Raw genomic sequence first — 24,900 nt, forward strand, 5'->3', positions numbered from 1 at the left:
CAATTAATTGGTTCTTGTCATAATGTGGCAAAAACAAGAGCTTCAGTTTGATTATCTTGTGAATGGTAAGGCTGGATTTGGTCCAGGATGCATTTATCTTCTCTGCAATCCTACATACTCTCAAAAGTCTAAACCAAAGTTCAAAGCCATAGATATATTTATCTTGCCCTGCTTTTTAATCCAGATTTCACATCCACGAGGAACCACAGACAAGACTAAAGTCTACTATAGTGGGCAATTCTGAATTTTGTTTGGAGAGACCCATTATTACATTTGAACATGTTTTCCAGTTTCTTCACCTTTGCGTTGCCAAAGAAAAAAAAGGAAAAAAAAATCGAAAAATTTGGATGAACTGAATTCTAAACAAAATGATATTTTATATATTGCTGCTGTCCAGTGGACTTTAGTTTACTGTATCATTTGAACACAGCGGCTGTCCTTGATGTTGTGTGTTATTAAGTCTTTTTACCCTGACTTACATTTAAAGTAATATGTCTTTTTTCCTCCTCCAGTAGTTACCATGTTTGTAGATACATTTCTTTCATTGGACAGTGATGATATTTACCTGTTAAATCTTCTGTGTTCTGTGTTGGATCTCTGTGAAAGAACTCTATAAGGGTGTGGGGCATGCAAATTATTTCTTATGATGCCCCATTTTTATAGTTGTTATTGTTCATTTTTGTTAGTAGTGTGTGTAGTTAATCATTTGTGCTGTGGTTACATTTATTTATTTATTTATTTATTTTTATTGTGGAGTTAATTATGTGGTCATCATTTTCATTTTTCATTCTCGTTATGCACCGAGTGGAGTTTTTTCTTTGTTTTTGTTTGTAAAGTCTATTGTAGAACTGCCTTTCGCTTAAAAAAATAAAATAAATAGAGGTCCAGACTCACTTTTTGTCTAAAAAAAATAAATAAGTGTCTTCTACTTTCTGTCCTGCATTTTCTGCATTTCCTGATTTGGCAATTCAGCTTAAGTTAATGAATGAATGGCTCTGACTTTGGCACAGCAGTATATTTAGCTTTATTTGCACCTTGAATGTCTTTATACCAATTATAATCCAATGTATGGAACTTATTGAATGATAATAACTAACTGTCATTAGTGGTTAAAAGTCTTTGCCTCTATTCTTCCCACTTCCTGGACATTGCTGCCATGTCCTAACAGAAGTTTCGGAGAGGCCATTCATTATATTTGTATAGTCAGTGCCACACGTGCAAGTGGCCAGGTGGTGGGGTGGGGTGGTGTAACGTCACAGTTGGATGTGAACATACTGCATAATTCACAATCTCCATCCTCCCTCTCCCTTACCTCTACAGGAGGGAGAAAGAGTTGTGTGACCTTGATGAAATATCGGTCAATTCAGACTTTTTTTTTTTTTTTTTTTTTATGGGGGAGATGTAGGTCGGGGGGTGGAGGCTAGGATTAGTCTAGTGTCTGGCAAAGTTGTAGCAATTACGTGGACACTACAGTGCTTTATTTGCATTCTCTTTCTCATACTTATTCTATTGCTACAGAAATGTGCGCCCCATTTTACCAAGAATGACCTCAATATTTCATTGAAATGAGAAGGTGGAAGTGGACAAATTGGGTGTGTTTATAAATGGTGATGACCTCTTAATGCACTTTGAAACACTATGTAACACCCGTCCTTTCACCTCTCATCCATCTAAACCCCCCTCCTCATGCATTTCTTCAGAGTAAGAGTGAGTGTGATTCAGTAGCCTTCAGAGCCTTCTGTAAGTATAGAATAGACACACACACACACACACACACACTCATACACACATACACACATAGACACTGATTTGGAGGGTTTTGAGGAGGAGGGCACTGGGTCATTGCTCCTGCCAAAATAAAGCCGAATAGACAATGTCCCTCCAAAAGCTTCAGAAAAGCACCGCTAGTAAAACTGCACATAACTCTTTTCTTTTATACATGTGACAGTTTGAAAGGGATTTTATGCTTGTTGTGAAAAATTACTGTTTCCTACAGGGGTGTTTTCACCCACTAGTTCCTTCCCTCAAACTGTCATAGCTTGAAATGTTGGTTTACTACACAAGCAGACATTAAAGGAAACATCTACGATTTTGTGGAAATGCAGTTCCTTCTAGTTTGTTTATATTCACAAGCGCTACCTCTTTTTAGGTGGAACTGTGTGTTTGAGGAAAAAAGATGACTGTTGTTTGTACGTGGCTGAAGTTTAATTTGTTGGTACATTTTTATTCACTGTTTGAATTACCACAGAAACTCGTTTGTAACTCGAGATGTTTAGTTTTGTAGCACTATAAGCGTCTCCCAAATTTAGAGACCCTTTCAACTAAATAATACGATTAGCAAATATTACCCACTTATGGAGCAGGAACACAACAATATCCTCATCTTGGTTTGTGCTTTTCAAAGTTTGGAGTTCTCGTTGTTGTCTAAAAAACCCCAGATGCCTCTGCCATAAACAGAGAAAGAGAGAGAGAGAGAGAGAGAGAGAGAGAGAGAGAGAGAGAGAGAGAGAGAGAGAGAGAGAAAGAGAGTGAGAGAGAGAGAGAGAGAGAGAGAGAGAGAGAGAGAGAGAGCATATATTAATAAATAACTGAATAAAAACTTGAATAAAAATCATGAATATCGCCTTTAAGTCTGGTACAGCAGATTTGATCTTGTGTTTTTGTTTCATTTTAAGACGTTCTCTCATTTCTACCTCTTTACTAAGTAGTGGCCACAGCTTCATTATCTCATTCTCAGAGCCTCCCACATATTAGGATCCTCCTAACATGGATTTGTAAGTTATTTACTTTTTAAGAAGGAATGTCACCTGTGGGCCTCAGTAAATTATTCAGTTTACTGTTGCTAATTTGATTCTGTGTCCCCTAAGATTTTGAAGCTTGGATTGTGAAGACAAAAAATAATAACGGCAATGAAGTTGTGGCTGAAATAAAACTGAATGCTGTTTTTTATTAAGTACTGATGAATGCAGTCTACCATCCAAGGCTGAACCTGAATTTAATGGTTGTCCATTCTGCCTATACTCTGTACTGAGAAGAGACATCTCATTTATAAGTTTCAGCTTAATATAATTACAAAGGCATATGCTAAATAAGACAATTCATAATCATTTTTATATATTAAACCCCCTTTACTGGCACCTATGTGCCTCCCCTGAAACTTGCTGATGGACACATACATATACTTACATTTGCATATATTTTAACAGAGGCTTCAGCAATCTCTCGTATAAGTCATGCAGACAAATGAATCTGCTCTAGACTTTCATGCTTAATAGAGATGCAGCACAATTTAATGATTCTTTGATGAACAAATGTAGACAGTCCACAGAAAGATAAAACCCTCCTTCACACAGGGGTTTTGTGGGTTTTGGGGGGGAAAAAACTGTTTTTTGAGTGTTGAAATGCCCTGGAGAATTAGATCACTCCTTGATGTTCATCCTCTCCTTACATTTATCACGTTGTATCAGCAGAAAATCCTAAATAAACCTTTTAAAGGCTTCTTTTAGTCACGCAGTAAATGTGCTTTTGATCTGGTGGACCAGTTTATCTCTTGCTTAAAATCCAAATACTGCCAGTGCTTTGGGCTGGAGAATAGAGGGCATGGTACAGAAATAGCAATGATCCTGGACGGGCTGAAGGTTTACTTTTTGTCCTCCTGTGTGTCGGTGAGCTAATTTTGGGATCAAATAGAATCAGTTACAGATTTGAGGTGGCAAAGCATTCAGGATGTTACAGAGCTGTAAGGCTGACATTATTCTCATAAAGTGCCACCCGATGTTATAAAATACCAACCCATCTCTCTCTCTCTCTCTCTCTCTCTCTCTCTCTCACTGAGACTTGTGTAGGAGGTTGCCTTGCCTTGTGTTTACCCAGTCGGTGAGTTTCTACCTACGCAGAACCCCTGCAGGGAAAATGCCACACTGCTCTGAGGTGCCATTTCCTGGGCTGCTAATAAGAGAGAGAGAGAGAGAGAGAGAGAGAGAGAGAGAGAGAGAGAGTTTTATCCGGTCAGAACTCACTGAGCTGATACTTGTAGGGGTCGACAATATGTTAAAGTGTTATCTTAATGTTTGAAGGCATGTTTGAACATCAGTGCATTGTTTTCAAGTACAAAGTAACGATACTCTTACCAGCCTTCAAGAATCATGGTAAGACATACATATTATCACAATACGTGAATGATACATATTATCAAGATGTTCATGATATGCATACATGCAAATATTTTCTTCAGTATAATTAGATGTTTTTTAATGTAATAATTATTTTTAAGTAGTACCACTCATTTATACATTTTGATATTAAATGTTTATATATTATATTATATGATAGTATATTATATAATCTTATATATATATATAACGTAATCCCTGGGTCTTTGAAAAAAGACAAATGTTTAGAAAAAGAATAATGACTGTTAGCGCAATCATTTTTCAGTATAGACAATAGACCCTCTTCGGACACCGTAGTTGTAGTCCGGAAATATGGCGACCAAAGGAAGAAGAAAGTGTAAGTTAAGCGTTTGATAACGTTGCTGTAGTATTTTGACTAAATGTTGGTATTAACTTAACTGAAAAGTTCATAAACCTCGATTATTTTACAGCTGAAGTGGCTTAGTAACGGCGCTAAACAACGACAGAGTGCTAGAACTCTTTAGCCAGCTAACGTTAGCTCGGTTGATGTGGCACTCAAGTAAGGAAGACGTTTATAAACAGAAGAACACCGTGGGAGATGAGTCTATCTCACGTTCACATATGTACATTTTAGACGAGAGAAATCTTAATTATAACCGTTTATTGAGTTATGTTTTATGAACAGTTGAATATGAAGATATCTGAATGAAGGTATCTGGGAGATTCCTTTCCTGAGTTGCTATGTGTGCTCCACAGAGATTATTATTACAAATATGTAGAATAAAAATACTTTCAGACACAAGTTTAGGTGAATACAATAGAACACTTAATAAAACCTCTCTACAGCATTTAAGAAAGTAGTGATTATCTCTATTCAGTTATTTACCCTGAAATATGATTAAGTAGAACAAGTCATAATTTGGCGTGTTTGCATGTTTAAAACCGGACTGAAACGTCATTCTCACGAGTCACTGACTCAATTATCTAGAACTATTATCTGGAATATTCCTCAGGTCACATAGTCCAAATGTTTTTACTATCTATGAGATATCGTGGTATTGACTGGCAACTCTTAGTGAATGTTGCAACTTATTTATCTAAGACCACTAGTGAAAACCCAGAGCTTTTAATAATTATTTATTTATTTTTACAATTTAACATGTCTGTATGGGTTTTTTGCACTGATTCTGGGTAGGCTTTGGACCAGGATGAACCAGTTACAGAAAATGAATGTTAATGACATCATGTCATGGGCATGGATGGCTGGATGGTAGTTAACCATTTTCTCTGCTGGCTAATATTACACTGAAAACTCAACCTTCAAACGGACTATCACCAAATTAAATAATAATAAATGAACAATTTTAATAAATAAAATAAATACATTTCTGTAATGGGGTACATTTATTCACAGTTATTAATTTTCTGTCTCTGCTTCATCCTGAAATGGGTTTGCACATTTCCTTTATTACTGTATGCATGCTTTCTTTGAGTCTTGTATGGCATCCACAATCATGGAATCACCTGTTAAAGTTAGATATTGTTAGTGAAATTATAATCTTACCATTAAAGGTTTGGTAACATTAAAATAAGTTACAATAGTTGAAACTGAACTTATTTACTGAATGAAATAAGTGGTAAATATTTGGTCCTGATACGTTAGCACAAACGTGCTATGATGTACGTTAGCACAAAAATATTTAATTTTACTACATAACCTTTTTTTTTTGTCTTCCAGTGACCTGATATTCAATGGAAATTAAATGTGGAACACCTAAACCTCAATTAGTGATTCTCCTTATAAGAGGAGCTCTCACACAGCCACAATGAGTCCTGAAGAGTCCAGCAAGGAGGTGGACATGTGGTCCTCAATTCGTTGCCTGGGTTACCTGTCCAGCCTGAACCTGCTTGTGGCCGTATGTCTGGGCATGTATGTGCGATGGGAGCTGACATCTGAGCCCACAATCTTGGTCATCTTCATTCTAGGCCTTTTTGTCTTGGGCATTTCCAGCATTCTCTATTACTACTTCTCAATGGAGTGGGCAAGCCTTAGCCTGTTTCACCTTTGGTTCGGATTCCTGCAGGGCCTTTTGTGCTTCCTCAGTAACCCTATATTGGAGAAGGATGTGAAAGAGCAGGTCACAAACTACCTTTTGCTGGCCAGTGTGGCTGTGCGGTCCCTCTGGGCCCTAACTGAGCGCCTGTGTGGCAGTCCGAAATACCGTAGGGTTGTGCTCACTTCAGCTGAGCTACTTGAGCTTCTGGGCTTCGGTATTGCCAGTACTGCTATGGTTCTCCAGAAGTCCATAGCTATCATCGCCCTTCTGGTTGCCTTAGCAGTCATCATCGTAGACCTGCGAATGAAATCGCTTCTGGCCATCCCCAATCTGGTCTGCTTTTCAGTGATGGCTTCTATCACCTTCTTTCAGGCTCTGAAGGTCCAGACCAACCCTTTTGCCTTGGGTTGCTACCTCGGTCGGCTCATCTGTGAGCCACTGCTAGATGTCTACTTTAGCGGAATCTCTGTGACAGAGCGCTGGATGCCATTCATGATGACTGGCTGGCTGTGGAGGAAGCTCACCCTTCTTCCTCTGGGCATTGCAGAGCTGACATTTTTTGTTCTTTGTGCCTTGAAGCTGGAGGACCTAGAATTCTGGTACCTGGTCATCCCTGGCTTTTGCGTGTTTGGCCTCTTCTGGATGTTGTGCCATGTGGTGTTTCTAGTCACGCTGTGGAGCTTTCACACCAAGCTGAGTGAATGTCAGAAGGTCAGAGCATCCCAGCGCTCAGATACACGCAGCCTGGACAGGGTCATGGCTTCCAGGGGGATGCGCCATTTCTGCCTCATCTCTGAACGGCTGGTGTTCTTCAGTCTCATCTCCACTGCCGTACTGGGAGCTGTCTCATGGCAGGTGAGATAAGTTGTTTGGTTTTAGCTGTGTGCCGCATTACTGTAGTAGGTGTAAAGGTCTTCAGAAATCAGGTTTATTTTATGAAGCATGATAAACATATAGGAAATTTGTATTTCTGAGTGCAAATATGAAATGTAACATACTAAGCAGACCAGACAAGTCCAAAAGACAATATGAAATAACATTAGTAGCTTTAATGCAAGAAAAATCTGAATAATACATGTATATTAAAGGGGACATAATGTACCAATTTTCCTCAAGTTACTAGATTCATTGTGAATATACCACAAGGATCAAGCACAACAGCACGATTCTTACCCTGTCTAAACAGCCCTGTACAGAATCACATGTGTTAGTATCAATTCCCTTAAATAATAACGCACCCGACATTGTGAGAATCCAGGAGGGAGGAGCAGTAGCTCTTGTTTTAAGCAGATTGTGCTTGATTCTCTTCCTTCTGCATTCTTTTTTTCACACTTTAATCAGTTCACATCCACTCTCCACTCTCATTGGGTTCTTGATCAGTTTAACTTTGTGCTTTCACTTATATAACAATATTGAATTCGCCAAAACATTCAGACGTGTGCCACGTCTGTTTACTGTATTGCCACTAATGGCAAGTGGCTGGTCCTGGTGAGAAATTTTGAGTTACACATGTCATAATCAAGCTCAGGAAATAATGTTGTTATCAAAACTATGTACAAGATTACAGTGAAAAGTTAAAATTAGAGTGATGAAAAATCACAAGTAACTCTTTATCACGGCCTGTATAATGACTCACAAATAAAGGGAATATCTGTACCAATTGCAACTAGACAACAAGATTTAATTAAATATCTTAATTTATTTTAATTCAAATTTAGATTAGGCTCTGTTTTTTGGCATTTGGATAGGTCACCTAGATCGCGGCATTTTGTGCATATTAGTACAGGTATGTTTATCAGCATGTTCCAGTTTGTCACATTGTGAATTAAACATAAAATCTATAAACACCTCATGTTGCAGATGAAAAGTACATCTGTTCAGTAGAGAAGTGCAGAAAATTAATTGGTGGTTATGTTGACAGTTTGTCACCAGTCTGGATATAATGCTGGAATATGGTCTGGTCTGAGGCTTGAAAAATTGTTGGGATGTGAGGAAAAGTGTCCTTAATATTATGCCTCCACTTTCACACAAGCAATTCATTTGATGACTGGAAAATCAAAAAAATGATGCATAAGGAGGAGAAAAATGACTAAGCCTCACTGTTGATTAGTAAGTGGCAGAATATTGCACTTCTTCCTACTGCTACTCTAATGTTAAATGTGGACAGCATGCAGCGCCGGCTGTTAGACCTTGGGCAGAAGTACCTTTTTTGACAGAAGCAGAGAACTACTAAGTGGTAAGATAATGAACTGTCAAATGAGTCAGTCCAGGCTGTTGAAAAAAATATATATATTTATTTGCTTTGGTGTGGGCAGTCTGATATCTTAGGTAGGAATATCAATTTTATTTGTTAATCAGTTCTGTGAAGTATACACTCCTAGAATGCTTGATTGGAGTCTGCATAGTCATGTAAGTTAAACTAGGGAGTCTTGTGAGTTATTTGAGGGTGCACTGGAGGGTGAAATTTTTTTCTGTGTGAATATAACTAAACCTAAGCAAATTCTATTGGCTGGCTTTTTTTTATCCTCTTAATTCGATCTCCAGTCTGTCCCATTGCTTGTGCGCTATGTGGAATGTGATTGAACCACATTTTTTTTCTCCAGGCCATTTGATTGAGTGTGTTTTTCCACTGTAAATAATCTGCCAAAGTATATCTGGATTGTCCATTAGGTTAAGTGTATGCTGCATTGTGCCCAGTGTACAGGCTCTCTTTGAAATATATTCGAGTGGCATTACTAATATATTATTGTGTCTTTCCTTATTTGCAGTTGTCCAATGCTCTGTACATGAGCATGTTCCTGCTGATGTTGTCATTAGAGTCTCTCACACATGGACTCTTCCATGAGCTGGGAAACTGCCTGGGAGGAACATGTGTAGGCTATGCAGTGGTGATTCCTACCAGTTACTGCAGGTAAATTCACAGACACACACACACACAGTATATGAGTACAAAGAAAGATATTTTCAGTGCTGTTTGAACAAAGCACCTTTGGTTTTCTGAAAGGCACTATATAAGTTGAACTAGTTGTTGTTATTGTTATTAGTCATATACACTCAGATTAGTGGTGGTCAATATACACAAAAATTTATAGTGGAAAATTTCTACGTCTGGGCATAAATATTTTATTGATTAAAAAAATATATTATTATAATATGTATTTTTGCAATACAATTAGACAATTTTATTTATTTTAAAATATAATAAACTTATTTATCCTTAAGCCCATACTCAATATACATGCATGCACCTTGTTAGCATATTCACCCTCCTTGCTAGTTTACAGCTGCAAGTTTTTCCATTTTTAATTACACAGGTACAGATTACCAATCAATTTTAATTTCCTTGTTTTGTATAAAACAAGAACATGTACATGTAAATGTTATAAACAAGACACCAAAATGTATGTATGAATATGTGTGTTTAATAAAAAAAAAATGTTATCTCCCATAACATTGACCACCTCCTTGTTTTTGCACAGGAGTACATTGTCATTCAAACTGTAGTTCACAGACTGTAGTCCCTCTGTTAATCTACATACATTGTTTGTCAATTTTGCACCTGTTCTCCTTCAATGGACAGGACTCCCACAGGACCATCAAAGAGCAGGTAATATTTGGGTGATGGATCATTCTCAGCAATGTAGTGACACTGATGTGGTAGTGGTGTGCTAGGGTGTGTTGTGCTACCCCCATAGTATATTTCCACCAACAAGGTGGATCCGTTTGGCTAGTTTCCCCAACATAAATTGGTTCACAAACCAAAAGAGTTAGTTCCTTTCTGGAACCAAAAAAACAGTGGGTTCCTCAGTGTGAACCGTGAAGAGATCAGTGGAGGTGTTGAGCTAAAGAAGCTCCAGGAAGAGCTCAGAGGCTCAAATACATTATTGTGCAGAGGACCTGGATGGTCATTTACGGTGTGTTATATAAATAAATAATAGGAACATGCTCCATTTGAATTTCTGGGCCTGTGTTTAGTTCTACACAAGACTTTTTGGCTTTTCACAAGCTCAGCAGGACAGGTCTGAACTTGGCAACATTTACACACACGTTTCATATTTCACTCTGATCTCACCCCTCTGTAAACAAAGAATAAACAATGACCCTGTCATGGCTCTGCCCATTTATTTTTGGCTCTGGCACTAGTGCTTAATTCAGCTACAGTGAGGTTGGAATGGAGTCAACCACAATGCCACCACACTTATCCGTTATTCCCATCTAAACTGGTGAAAATGCAGGCTGGTTCACTGGAGAGCACCAAGATTCCAAGAATCTAGAAAGGAACTGGTTCAAGAGCCAGGGATCTTTTGGTGAAAGTTTCATTGGTGGATGGAGCATAGTGCAACAACCAAAAATATCCAGCCTGCAGCGTCCAGTGAGAACTGATTAAGAATTAGAGGATGCCAAACACCAACAGTGCAGGAACAGATGAGCTACTCTGTTTGATGTTGCCTCTACAAGGTGGCCCATCAAGGTAGATGGATCTAATAGTGGATTGTGAGTGGACACAGTGTGCTGTGTTGTGTCTGGTTCAATCATACCAGTATAATCCACAATAACACACCACCACCATGTCAGAATCACTGCAGCACTGAGAATGATCCACTGTCCAAATCATACCTACACTGGGGTGGTGTATTAAAATGCAACAGTAGTTTTATGTTATTAGAAACTTCATATCTTATTGAATCCAAAATTTCTAAATGAAAACTAAATTATTAAAAATATTCTGATATTAATATACATTGTTACATAAACATGCATTGTCTATAGAGGAGGTAATACAGCTTGCTGAGCTTTTAGCCACATCAGTTTCTTCCAATGGACAACATACTGACTGCTTTGTTGAGGTGAATATTGTTATAGGAGTTTTTCTTGTAGCAGCAAGGGCCCTCATTCATCTCTTCATGCAGTCGCTGTCTGCTTTCTGACTTCTACCTGTCTCAAGGCATCAGAGCCATGTTGAACAGTCCACTCCTGATGTTAAAGCATAGGGGAGAGGTTGATGATTGGTACTCCCTTAAAGTGCAATAGTAAATGGAGTGCAAAATAAATTAATAGGCATTAATAAACATGGGCTAATGCCAGTCCTGCAGGAAGGGCCATGTCTAATGCTTACCAGGCAAGTGGAGGGGGGAAAGCAGAGAGAGCTCTCCAGGCAGGAAGGCTGCTGGTAGGCTGATTAGGATGCAGCCCCACGGCCCGTTGTGCTCAGTATTCCAGCGCACCGAGAGCCAGACCCCAGCAGGGAGCTGGCACATGAGGGGAATATAGCAGGGTGTAATCTCCTGTCTGATGGGTGCAGATCATGTTTTTACAATGATGAGGGCTTCTCGGGGAGATGAGGCAGACAAAGAGAGAGACTAGAAAAGAGATAGGGAAAGAAATGGGCATGAAGAAAATGGACCAGGTTGGCATGTGTTCTTTTCAGCAATTTTGTCCTTAGCAGTTGCCTCTGTAATTTGTGCAATTTTATATTTGTTGCTATGGATCATGCTATAGGGTCATATGGATGAATGACATGGAAATTATTGCACAGCTCTCTGGTGCACCTACCATATTAATCCTATGTTCAAAAGTCATTTCTAATAAGTGAAATCAGCTTGTTTTCTTGTTTTATATACAATTACTGAAATAATCTCATTCAACAAATCATTCAACAAATTCATAATTCATTTGCTGTCCTCTAGTACATAATTATAAATAATAATTTTGATAATGGTGAGTACTGCTCCTGGTTGTACATTCCTGGGTGGCAGACCACTCTCAAGCTGTCAGTGACATTGACATATAATAAACCCCAACAACACTGCAACACACTCCATACCACTACTATTTCAATGTCACTTCTGCACTTAGAACTGACAGCACTTAAATAATAGGGACTTTAAGCAGCTACGGCAGCAAGGACTTCTACAGTGTCTGGATATAAAAACGTATTAGCACTGTAGCTGTGGAATCTCTAAGGCTGTGATGAAAATTTTTAATTAATTAATTTTGTTTATTTTATATATATATATAGTTTTAAGACCTGGTAATTAAGAGTTTTCATACAAACAGTTTCCATGTTTCAAACCTGATATTTTTATATATATTTAGAAAGAAGATCTAAATATATATTAAGTTAAGTCTAATTCATATGATGTTTCAGTTTTTGAGCATTTATTTTCAGTTTAATTAAAAACATAAGTAAATTATCATGATATAAAGTTGACCCACTTTGTTGCTTTACACTGTCTGACATATCTTTACAAAAAGGCAACAAATTGATTAAATTTTGTAGTTGTGTAGTTAACTGTATTAACTATTGTGAGCGACTGTGCAACCAACGGTTCATTCTATTTATACCTGTGTTAATGTGATGTGACATTAAACCCGATTTAATTCGATTCTATTTGTTTTGATATGTCATTAGTCAAGTATGACAAACTGTTATTATTTTAAGTCAAAATCTGGACTACAGTGGCAGGAAGCATAGAAATAGGTACATGCACGCTCTGAATGTCACAGTTGTTCTTACGGTTGCTGTAGCTATCCCTGGTGCAGTAGCTGACTAAAGTCTCTTCTCACTGATGGACATGGTAGAGGATGGGCAGATGAACTGCACCTGTATATTAGATGCATGTTAGGGCTGGGCAATTAATCGAAAATCGACATTCAGCATGTCTAATCAACGTAATCTTGTCTATATTGATTATACTGATTATTTATATTCTTTTATGTCCCTACTGTGCGTTCATATACTGTCCCTTTTAAAACCAAGCTAACAAGCTTTAGTTATGTGAATCTGCCCCTATCTGCCACATGGAAGCTACCTAAACGCAGAGGCTGGTCAAGTGACCTGAGCAGCTAGTAGCAAAGAAGAACACAACGTCTGTGGTTTGGACGTGCTGTGTTTTGACTACAATTAAGATGAAACTGAACAAAAAGAAGTCAAATGTAAACACTGAGGAAAAAAAACTTTCAGCGACCAAAGCACAATTACACACCAAATATAAACAGTGCTCAAAAAACAAGAGAGGAGCAAGCTCCCAGCAACATTAGAAAAAATATCCTAGCTTTAATACTGGAGCAAATTTACAGTACAAACCTAATCACTGAACTATAAGGGTCAAAAATACAGAAATAAAATAATCGTTCATTAATTGTAATCATGGTAAAATGTACAATTAACCGTGATATTGATTTGTGCTCATATCGCCCAGCAATTTTGTGTATATAATAAATGAGTCGACCTAATAAACTGGAAATGCTAGTTTTCAGTATAGTAATGACTTTCTCATATACTGTGCTCATTCTTAGGTAGCTATTTTTAAATAAATGTTGTCTTTCAAACTTTTATAGCATAATCAAAAAAAATGACCTTTTCTCCCAATCGACTCTCTCATCTAACACGGATGGTGATAGCACAGTTCCATGTTGCTACATTCAAGTTACTCTTCTAACGTTTTCATTAAAGATTCTCATTAGCATTAGAGAGAATGATAGTGGGGGAATGGGAAAAGAGATCAAGCAAAACTGAAACTGGACAGAGGAATGCTGAATGTGACTACTAGAGGGAAACAGACAGGAGAGAACAGAAGAGAAGCATCATTTCTGCTTGAATAGCTGAACACCCAGCCAGGTAGTTTTCATGGGTCAATGTGCTTTAGATCTGCCATTCTGTCTTCAGCAAGCATGTGTATAGCCATGCTCTACTGCAGGTCCACTTCTATTATTCTCCTCTGAAGGCTGCCTTGCTTAATAGGCTTTTTTAATGAAGCGAGCAAGAGCAGTGGGGTCGTTGTAGTCTTGACCCAAAGTGGGAATGTGTTTGGAGGGCAGTATTCTGAATGAGGTTTACAAAATGGTTTTGTTGTATTTATCTGCTTGGAACGGGTAACTAAACTGCCTTGACCTTCAGAATCATGTCTTCCTGTGTGTTTACAAATACTGAAAGGCCATGGCCAATCTCTTGCTTCCTTTTTTTTTTGCTATTATATTCAACCTTCCCATGTCTTCTGGCACTACTACCCCAATTTCTTTGACTGTAGCTTGCTTTCATGCTTTTCCTCCTACCCCTCGCCAGTCTATTCATTCTTTGCTGGTCTTCTTCTGCATCATCATCCACCTCCTCATCCCCTCTCTTCTCCTTTTCATCCTCCTACCTTTTTCATCTGAAACCTGCAGCCTTGTGTAGAACCAGGGATAGACATTTCAACATTTTTTATTTTGCTATTTGAATAGCCTCTTTTTAAAAAAAACACTTAATAATAATAATATATGGAAATTTTTTACATTTATGAATCAAAAACAAAACCACAACAGAGATTAAAGTTGGTTTATGGTGTGCAGCTAGTGTACGAGGTAATCTATAACTGAATATTTGGTTGATGTAGTGATATAATGACTCATATACTCATACTGTCAGTTGCAAAACATACACTTTGTAAATATGTAAAAGTTGAATCTTTCTCATTGGTTGTATATATTCATATATAGCACTTCAGTGAGCTATTTTTCTTAAAAAGGAGATTCATCATTGATTGCAGGATTTCTGACATTCTTTGTTGGTCTATGTTTAAAAATGTAGGTAGTAGGGTTGATAAGATAGTATGCAATTCATTTCATAGCCTTGTAAATGAACATAAACTTACAAAAATCAATATTTGGATATTTATTAGATACACATCTTAGCATTCTGCATTTTCACATTCTCCCCTTCTTCTCTTGTGGTCAGTGTGGAGGGTCATCCAGTGCTGCTGCCTCCAGAACAGATACAGGAGCTCAACCTCTGCTCAACAGCCACTCTGAATGCTGTTCAAAGGCTGTTCTCACATCACCTTATCCAGACATTCAGCTGTGATTATTCCACAAGTAGCCTGAGTCTAGAGGCACTGCAATCCAAGCTACGCTCCTTCCTTGAACTACGCACTGCAGACGGACCACGCCACGACACCTACCTCATCTACTACAGTGGACACACACTACCCACTGGAGACTGGGCCCTGGCAGGTGAGTCCAGGGAATATGTGTATGCATGAATTCTAATACGATGTCAGTACTCCACAACATCATACATTTAACTTGGGTTTTAAGAAGCAAGTCATTTTAGGTGCATTGAGTTGGTGTACAGATTTATCAGCAATTTCATAATAACCGAGAAAGCTGTAAAACATTTTCTATTGAAGCTATGCTACAGTTAGCATTAATGGCTTGCTTGTATTTAAAAAGCTATCATTGATTATAAGAAATAAGATTATAAGAAAATAATCCCTTTTGTATCTCCGTAACAGGTCAATATACAATGCAGACATTATTTTTGAATAAGATAACAGCAATATTTATAATGACAAGTGATTCAGAACAAAAGAAAAAATTCATCAACCTTAGCATCTCCGCTAGGAAACACAGGCTGACCTGGTCCTTAATAGACTCCCTAAAGTTTAAATGCTTTATCAGAAGTGGCAGAATCACACCTGGTGCTTGATAAGGATATTTATTGTGTACCATGCTCAGTTTATGAAGGGGAAGTATGTCATGTTATAAATATAGCTTGTGGCCTTATCCGACACCTTATGTTCTTCCATACTGTTAATAGCTATATGCTTTCCTCACCAGAAGCCTTTGCGCAAAACCTTGGCAGTTATGTTTTGGCTGGCCTTTTACTATTCATTGTTCTGAAAGCACTCCAAACTGTAGGAGAAATATCTTATCTTGGCTCTGTGTCTGCGCTGCGCTTTATCTTTCTGCCTGTGTGTGCGTTCTGCACCTCACCAAGCTATTAATCCTTATGAGGGATATGCAGTGTCACAGCCTGTGTCACGCTGTTTGATCAGACCAGACTGGCCGAGAAATGGTCCCGCGCCACTGCTTGGTTCTGACCAGGGCATGCAGGCAGAACAGGCCCTGTCTCTGACACTGACACACACACACACACACACACACACACACGGGAGGTGTGATTCTCACAGTGCTTTCTTTCATGTCTCTCACTTTCACTTGCTTTCATTTTTTTCCTGTAGATCTCCCCCAAAATTACCTCTACAAGATACATCTATAAATATCTCTTCTCTGGCTTGTAAATGAGATATGTAGCCCATTCATGCTAACTGATATAATACAGCTGAATGTTTAGACTGTTTTACACTCAATCCTCATACTCGAGGCACGTTGTGGAGAGGATTCCTTTTCTAATGACTCACTGATAAGAGTTTAAATTAGAACTGTAATGAGGTAATTAGAGCTGTAACAAAATACAAGTTTATCCCAACCAAAGTTTCGTGTCTGAACTCAAGTCAAGCACAACTAAATTCTGTCAGATTTCAGCCTGACTCATGCATGACCACTTTTTTTGTTTGTTTTGGTCCAGAATAATGTATTCTGTAAGACATTGCCTTGAACTTGCCCACTTTCAGGCTTCTGTGCCAAATACAACCTGATATTTCAAATGATATTGCCATTTTTCTGTGGTCACAATAATAGCCATATCTAGAGTTCTATTACCATTAGGTCAAAACCAACCAGATAAGACCAGTTTGGACACATATTTGGAGCTGTAGTGTAATCCTCTGACCTTTAGCCAGGGATTTATTGCAAACTACTTCACATTTTAACAAATTTTAAAAACAATAAACTGAGCTTTATATTCACGTTTCCAGAACTGACTCCTTTCTGTAGAACCAACCAATAATTCAGCTGAATGTTGAGCATATACTTTTATTGTCTATTAGAATCCATAATAACAGTCTCGTAGGTTGCAAGGTATTGGAAATAAAAGTAATTCCAAAATGTTACCAGCTGAAGATGATGAAATTTTACACTCGTAATGACTGTCTATTGCATTCTCAGGTGGGGACTGCTTGCGTCTGGCGCAACTCCTTGATTGGTGGAGAGAGCGGAATGTTGGTTTCTCCTCTCGCCTCATTCTGGTCCTGGACACAGAAAACTCTATACCATGGGTGAAAGCAGTGCGGAGGGTGGAGGGGCTCTATGTGGCAGTTCAAGGGGCCGAGATGAGTCCTGCAGGGGACCCTGAGAGTCAGGACTCTCCTCGCCTGGGAGACTTCACAAATGAGTGGGTGAAATACAATTGTGACCCAGACAGTTGTGTGCAGTGGTCAGAGAGAGGCCGACTCATATCTGCCATGTACGGTGTGTCCAAGTGCTGGAGTGACTACAGTCTCCACCTGCCCACTGGCAACGATGTAGAAAAGCACTGGAAAACCCACTTCCCCCAGGCCACCTACCCACTGGTAAGTGTGGCCAACTGGTGCTGTGGGCTGAATCTTCTGTGGTTGTGCAGTGCTTGCCTACGCTGCTTCAGGAGACTCAAACTGGCCTGGTTTCCTCCCACCATACTGGACACGGGACAGGGAATTAAACTGGTGCGATCATAGACACGAACAAAGACTTGGACGGTGCAATTTTCTTTATTTTCAGCTTAATATATGCCTTACTTTATGTGCCTTCTGTTCACTTGCTTAGTTGATTTAATTGCTCATTATTTAGTTTTGCCTTTGGCTCTTAAGAACTTAAAGCCTCTGTGGAAATCTGTGAATTTTGAAGGTCACTCTGCTCTTCATGCACAAATTTTGCTGTCTTTAAAAGGCCAGATTATATACTGTGACTTTTTCACTCTTGAGCATGCCAGCTCACTTGAAAAGAAAATTCTAGGCCATTGCTGATAATTGGTATTGCCTATCCATTTTGTCATCATTTTTACAGGAATAATTATATATATTTTGTACTGAGCATAGATCATATTAAACAGGTTTGGCAATGTATTGCAGTAAGTGTAAAGCTTATGTCCTCTATGCAATGAGCTTCTTTAAATGACTAAAAACGCAAAAGCATAAATCAAAAAGCATCCAATGCTTTGGAGGAATGTAATTCTTATAATACTAACCATGAGCAAATTTTGGATCCACAAAGTACAATAAAATATAATGTTACTCTGAGCACCTCTGATGGCAGAAACATTATCATTGTGCATGTCTATGAAAGCCAAAAAGTAGTAATTTTCTCACTATCTAGCTTTTAAGGGCCTCAATCTCTATGCTTCCATTTGCTATATGGAGAGGTAAAGTGGTAATTTATTGAGTTCCAAGTGCCTTGCTTTCTATATAAGGTGGCCTGATTAAAAGTTATAATTTATGGTTCCTATTTGTTTGCCTCGGGGATGAAACACATTTAACAATACAGGAGCTGCCACAAAGATGTTTTTGGTGTGTGCTGTGCAGCAAGTAGAGGAGGGGAGCTCAGGCTGACCCTCCGTTCCTCTGGAGAATACTGCACGAGTGAGTGCACTTTAGCACAGGGTACAAGCCCACTCTCTGGGACAGTATTCTTACATAAGAAGTGCTTTTTTTTTTTTTTTTTACTTCACAAAAATAGACATGTATGTATTTTGGTACATCGTTTTATTATTTTATTCCTGTTTGATCTGAATAAATATTTCATTCAAAAATCTTAGCGTACAGTTAATTAAGAAGAGTATGATGTGTGTGTTTAGTGTATCCAGTAGTCATTGGTTTAACCTACTGTGTTAACTGTTTTAAGCCTATGCTATCACAAAGAACATCGCAGCTGTATTTAGTCTTGGGCACAAGCTGAAGGCAAGTACCATTGGTCATTGCAACCAAGATGTTTTTCATGATAACACATGACCTATTATTTTTTCCACAACAGTTCTAAAGAAAATAATATAAAGAAACTGAAACGTTGAATGTACAGTGTATTATATTGTCAATTTTCTTCCACGAAAGTAGCAGTATTGTCTTTTGCTGCATATAGAGCCATAAACCTGTAAATATTAGGCCCATCTTTGATCATTTTCTATGTCAGATTAATCTGGATTTTGTTCCAGAAATTCATATTTGTTTAACATTGCCTTTGGAATTCTGTTTGTTTCTGGCTAATTCCAGTCTCCTAAATAGTTCTGTCGTTATAGAGGCGGATCTAAAAGCTGTCTTAGGAGCCATCACAGGTTCAAAATTAATTGTACTCCTGCTCTCTCACACTAAAGAATCTGACCAAAATATTATCTTCCATATGTTTGATTAACCATATAATCTAATGAATATATGATTTTTTATGCTCTAAAATAAAACCTAGTTTAATGGTTAGTTCCAATTTAAAGTCAGTATTGACCAGCTAGTGCTCAGTTGTTGGAACTGCTGTAGGACTTTTGGAACTCCACGATAAACTTATTTTGAAGCTTTTTACATGGTCCTGCATGATACATGAAGTAATTTTTCTTCTCTTTTATATTTACCATTTTACAGACCAATCATACATTATATTTTTATAAATGACATCCAATTTTGCATTTCAGTCCTAGAAAACAGCAGACCTGTAGCAATGCCCTGTTGTGGCCATCAGTGTTTTTATTCTCTTCAGGACTGTGACTAAACTCTCATGCTGCTACTCAGACTTCCATCTGTACATATCTCCCAGCCAAAGCTTTTAAGAGCCATTTTGATGCATTTTATTAGTTCAGGACAACTGGTCAACGAACCTCTGATGCCTCTGGGCTCTATTTTTGAACCAGGCAGGATTCAGCATGTCTAAATGCGTACTCTGAGTGGAATGTCTGTTTGGGTACTTATTAGCATCCGTCAGAGCTCAGTCCCCAGCCCCCCTGTGTGAAATAAAGCTGGTGTTTTCTCTTTCATTAGCTGAGCCTGGGAAGTGTAGCATTATTGGCTAAGGTCAGTGATTCATGTATACAGCAGAAATCATTTATGAGAAGATTAGATTAAGGGCCTGGCTTCATCTCCCAAACTAGATTAGGTAATAAAAGAGCTCTCCTCTGTGGCCCAGGGACAGCTGCTGAGTCAGGCCCTGTCAATCATGCATTCAAATGCAGAGGATTAGACTACACAATTTTTGCTGGCATACCTTTTTTTATATGTCAATTTTTAGTTTTGTCTACAATAACTTTATATAGGCCATATCATGGATTTATTTTTATTATTATTATTTTTTCATAAACGGTTTGGTGTAGCAAGTGAACATTTTTAACAATTTGCCCCAGTCCTAATATGGAACATTAATAACCCAATGGTTAATGTTATCTAACTCTACAGCAGTTTAGCTCCTCCCAATCAGGCTTAACAAATAAGAACTGAAAGTATAACAATTGAAGTATCAGCAAGCGGCTGCATTTTGGATGAGGCAAAATATAAGACCGCTAATGTGGACAAATGTCTTAATAGAGGAATAAAAATCAGCTGGCCTAATTCTAAGGAATAAAGAAAGATAGTATCATTGCCACAAAGCTTCAGGATTGTGGGGTCCTTGGTTCAATCCCTACTTCAGTGTGGGGCTGAGAGGAGTTTGGAGTGTTTTTCCTATCTTTGTTGGTTTCATCTAGGTGCTCCAGTCTCTTCCCACATTATAAAAAAACAAGTTGGTAGGTTGTTTGGCTGTGGGAAACTACCAATTGATGTGAATGTGTAAGTGAATGGGTGTGTCTGATTCCCTATGATGGATTTGTCCTGTTTCCAAAGTGTACCCGCCTTCCTGGCATCCAGTGATTTCAGGCAGGTTCAACACCCACTGCACCCAGATCAACGAGGAAGCACTTACAGAAAATTAATCATTGCAAAAAGCTGTTTTGGGTGCATAAACTCAGCAAACTGATATGATTTATAGCAAAAAATATATGCTATAGCCCTCTTCCATTTTTGTCTGACTTCTTGCGTTGTTGATTTTATGATCATTCAGCAATGCTCAGGGGCACTGTTATTGTTGAATAATGAGAGGTTTTGCCACATTTTCTATTTTTGTAATTTCTATGTGAATCTGGCAGGGCCAGAAGGATAGTGTAATCATGACATTTCTACAAGAGTTGTGTCACACTAACCCTGAAAAGTAAAAGTGCCAGAAATGCCAGAGAGAAGGCTCAAAGGCACTTCTCTGGGGACGTTTTCTTCAGCTGAAGTCTTTAGATGACTCCTCATTATCTGCTGTATAAGCTCTTTTCTGTACTCTTACTAGAAACCGCTGGCTCAGAAACACCAGTCACAATAGCTCTGAGGTCAGAGAACAGAATGGGGTACATTTGCAAACTGACTTCGTTGTAATGGCATTGGTAGTGGATAGTGACATTGCCTCAGTAATTAGCCCAACAGTTAGAGACAGAAGCCCATCGTGGAGCCTGTTGGACGGTGGCCTGGACCAAGTTACTGAGAAAATAAAAAGAAGAGAGACTGAGAATGGCTGTGAGAATATGACTAAATGGATCTGAGAGGTGAGTGAAGGTATCAGTGGCAGTGGGGCACATGTTAAAATGTAGGTGCTAAAAGTATTCTTTGGGTCCTTGACATAGAAGAATCACCTTGGGTTTCCTTATGAACCAAGACTGGGGATGGTTGGTGTAGCTATATCATCAGCATTGCATACCATTGTCTAAAACACTCATGCTGGTCTTAATGATGACCAGCATACCAGCTTCTCTTGCAGTATAAAATACATAATTAGTTTTGGTGGTTAATTATTTGTCCTTGGCAAAATATGTTGCATGTACTTGATAAAGTGATGAAATGATCTTTTTTTTTTTTTTGAAAAACGGCCAAAAAATAACTTTCCAATCCCAATTAGGAAATGCATATTATTTATATTTTTATGGATAAAAACTAAAGTTTAGTTAAAGGTGTTACTAAGGCTAAACAGAGTTCATACCTCTGGCAGAGATAACTAGATATCCCCAAGTTCAGTACCATCTTGGCATATACTTAACAATAGACAGAAAGCCTGTGATATAATCCACAAAAAAGTTACAGAAGTGATGGTGTTTGGGTTTAAAAAGTTACTTAAGCTAATGTAGCATATTATGCAATATGTGGTAAATTCACAATTAGTTAATAAATGGTGGAAACATTTTGAGGCTAATTTGGAAGTCTGTTTGCAAGCTGCTAATCTGCTAACTTGTTTTTGCTATAAGATGTTAGTTAGCAAGCCAATTAGCTGGTGTCCACACAAACCAGCTAAAATACACCCGCAGATGTTTATGCCTTATGCTGTATTATTTATTGCCTGATGTACATAATAAAAGAAAAAGGACATTGCACTGCATCTGAACAAATTGTATTAAAAACAGCAGAATATAGCATTGAGCTGAAGAAGGATATTTAAAATAATGCATGAAACAGCACGAATCATGTAACACATACTAAAATAAGTCAACATTGAAATGTATCCTATATATATATATATAAATGCTTTGTCTTCCAGAAAGCTTTGTATAGCTTATTGGCCACAATACAAACTTGTTTTATTCATGAGGGTTTAAAACTGTTAAAATAGAAACTAAACAAATCAGCAACAACAAAAAAAAAAATAACCAAACAAAAATAAAAATGTAGGCAAGGCCAGGAAACCATCGCATCAGATAACACAAGTCTCCTTTTATAGTTTAATTGGGTTTTTCTTTTACCTTTCAGAGAGACAAAGCACCGTGAGCTTAAGAGAAAATGCAGGAGTTCTTGTATCCTAATTTCCACAGGCAGGGCCATTTTTCTTCCCTGACCCTCGTCTATTCTCTGGCATGAGCTTGCACTGACCACATAGGCCTTGTTGCTAGGCAGCCTCTTTAGGTTGAGCTATTTTAATGAGCAGCTCTAGATCATGATTCATTTAATTACATTTACATGGGGGTGGTAGGAGTGGTTATCAGAAATGACGACCTTTGCCCATGGCCTACAGCACATAAAGAAAAGGGCCTGTATTTAGTCAAAATCTCAGACATTATTGTAAGAAAAAGCCAGGAATCTTTTTAGATTCACAGCATCATCACCACTGTACAGAGATACGTTCTTCGTATGTCTTCAAAAGATGCCCATATGCTTTAGGGCAACACTGAAGCATATTAAGAAAATTCCACTGAAGGTTTTCCATGCCTTGATGAGGTTCAGAAGACTCTTTTATATAAGGGTTACCTTTACAAATAATGATGAATTTACCAAAGAAATTATAATGTCTAGTCCTTGCCTCCAGCACAGAATGTACCTTTAAAGAGAAAGTTAATCTAAAAATCATATTAAGATTATCACTAATATGCTAAGAGAAAAGTGTGCCCTGTGTTGAGCAAGTGCTAATTTCCTGGGTTTGATTCAGAATGCATCATCTGGTGAGTCTAAAAATGGATCCTATTTTCTGCTTCATTTCAAAACCAGGAAGTTAGTATTTTCTATTTTGGAAAGTATGCAGTGGATCAAAACCCCCTTTCACCCTAGCTGCACACAGTTATTGCAATTCGTCCAATGTTTCTCATAGACTATGACCTAATGTGACATTACTGCTGAAATTTGGGGTATTTATAGGGAGTTTGTTCCAACTTTGCAGCAGGAATGGCCTTCTGGGAAGGCTTCACACTATGTATGAGAACATAATTGTATTCAGCAATATAAATAATAGTAAGGTTGACAAAAACCACTCCAACTCATCTCAAAGTAACTAAATTATTCTTTATTATTTAAGAGAACATAGTTCCATGGCTCTAGACTAGAATCTAGAATTTGTAGAACTACAGAGTGCTCCTGTGTGGACAGTGGAGCTGAGAGAATGGAGATTGAGGTTAAAAACAATGAAGCGGCCATAATATTCTGATATGACTGCATATGTTATAGTATTGTTTAGTCTGCTTGGGGAAATGGCGATGTGCTACTTCAGAGAAAATGTCTGCATCAAAAGATGCAGGAGAAAGTATGGTATATAGAATCAATAGGCTGTAACTGCTTTGAAATTGCAGTGCTGGCAGCACCAGCTGTGCTGATCAATTGCTGGACTATAGGTTAGATCATGTGCATGCATGCCCTGGGTTTAAAGTGCTGAGGATAAATATAGGCATTCTCTTGTGAAGTTCACAATTTTAAGTATGCCTCCTAAAGTTTGTGAAGTTTTATTGACGTGGGTAGAGTGCTCCCCCACACACTTTTTCCCCTCTGAAGTACAACTGAATGGCTTTCAGCCACAGAAATATTAGTAAGGTCAGATGCTGATGTTGGATGATTTGTTCTGGATTAGAATACATGACACTAACTATCCCAAAAGTATTAAATGGAGCTTCATCAATCCAGAAAGAGAGTCTGATGTCTGAGAGGCCTTAAAGCTAGAGTAGGTCAGTATGCAAAAACCAGTATATGTAAGCTACTTTTTGAAAATACCCCACTATCTACCATCAGCAATCCTTCCAAAAGCACACCCCCAAAACACTGCATGACTACAGGTTGAAGAGTCCATAAGAGAGTGTGTTGGAGAGTGGAGCGCAATGCGTCATTTTCTATTCCTGTCTTTCTTTTCTTTCTTTGCTGAGCAGTGCAAACTGTTGTAGGATTCTGTGTCATTCTCTGCCATTCTTATGCACCTATCTCACTAGCTTGCAGTAATGTGTGTTTAGATCCATGGGAAAAATTTGCACACTGCAGGGCATGCGCATGTGGGCAGGTTGTGAGATGGTAGACAGATAAGTAGGGCCTTTCATTTGGTCCAAAGTTGGATTGTCAGTGCACTTAATTTGTTTATTTGAAAAAAAAAGTTTGTTCCAAACAAAAAATGCTTCTAAAAAATTACCTATGCTAGTTTTAAACACATGTTAAAAATCTATATATGATTAAACAATGCATGGAGTTTCAATAAAATATAGTAGGAAAAATGTTTTTAGATTTACAATGATTAAACATTTGTCAGCCTTTAGCATTATTAAAAAATGATTTTGATAAATACATTAT

General features: G+C 38.1%; 1 protein-coding gene across 1 annotated transcript; it reads left to right on the top strand.

The window, feature by feature from the left end:
* Window positions 1-4,445: 4,445 nt before the first annotated feature.
* On the top strand, window positions 4,446-18,584 carry tmem168a (transmembrane protein 168a). The gene is made up of 5 exons (XM_066668387.1): window positions 4,446-4,509; window positions 5,872-7,045; window positions 8,959-9,101; window positions 14,907-15,181; window positions 17,018-18,584. The coding sequence occupies exons 2-5, from the start codon at window positions 5,960-5,962 to the stop codon at window positions 17,563-17,565; spliced, it is 2,052 nt and encodes a 683-aa protein (XP_066524484.1). The 5' UTR covers window positions 4,446-4,509; window positions 5,872-5,959; the 3' UTR covers window positions 17,566-18,584.
* The last annotated feature ends 6,316 nt before the right edge of the window (window positions 18,585-24,900 follow it).

This window comes from Hoplias malabaricus, chromosome 4 (assembly GCF_029633855.1).
Source record: "Hoplias malabaricus isolate fHopMal1 chromosome 4, fHopMal1.hap1, whole genome shotgun sequence".
Taxonomy (NCBI): Eukaryota; Metazoa; Chordata; class Actinopteri; order Characiformes; family Erythrinidae; genus Hoplias; species Hoplias malabaricus.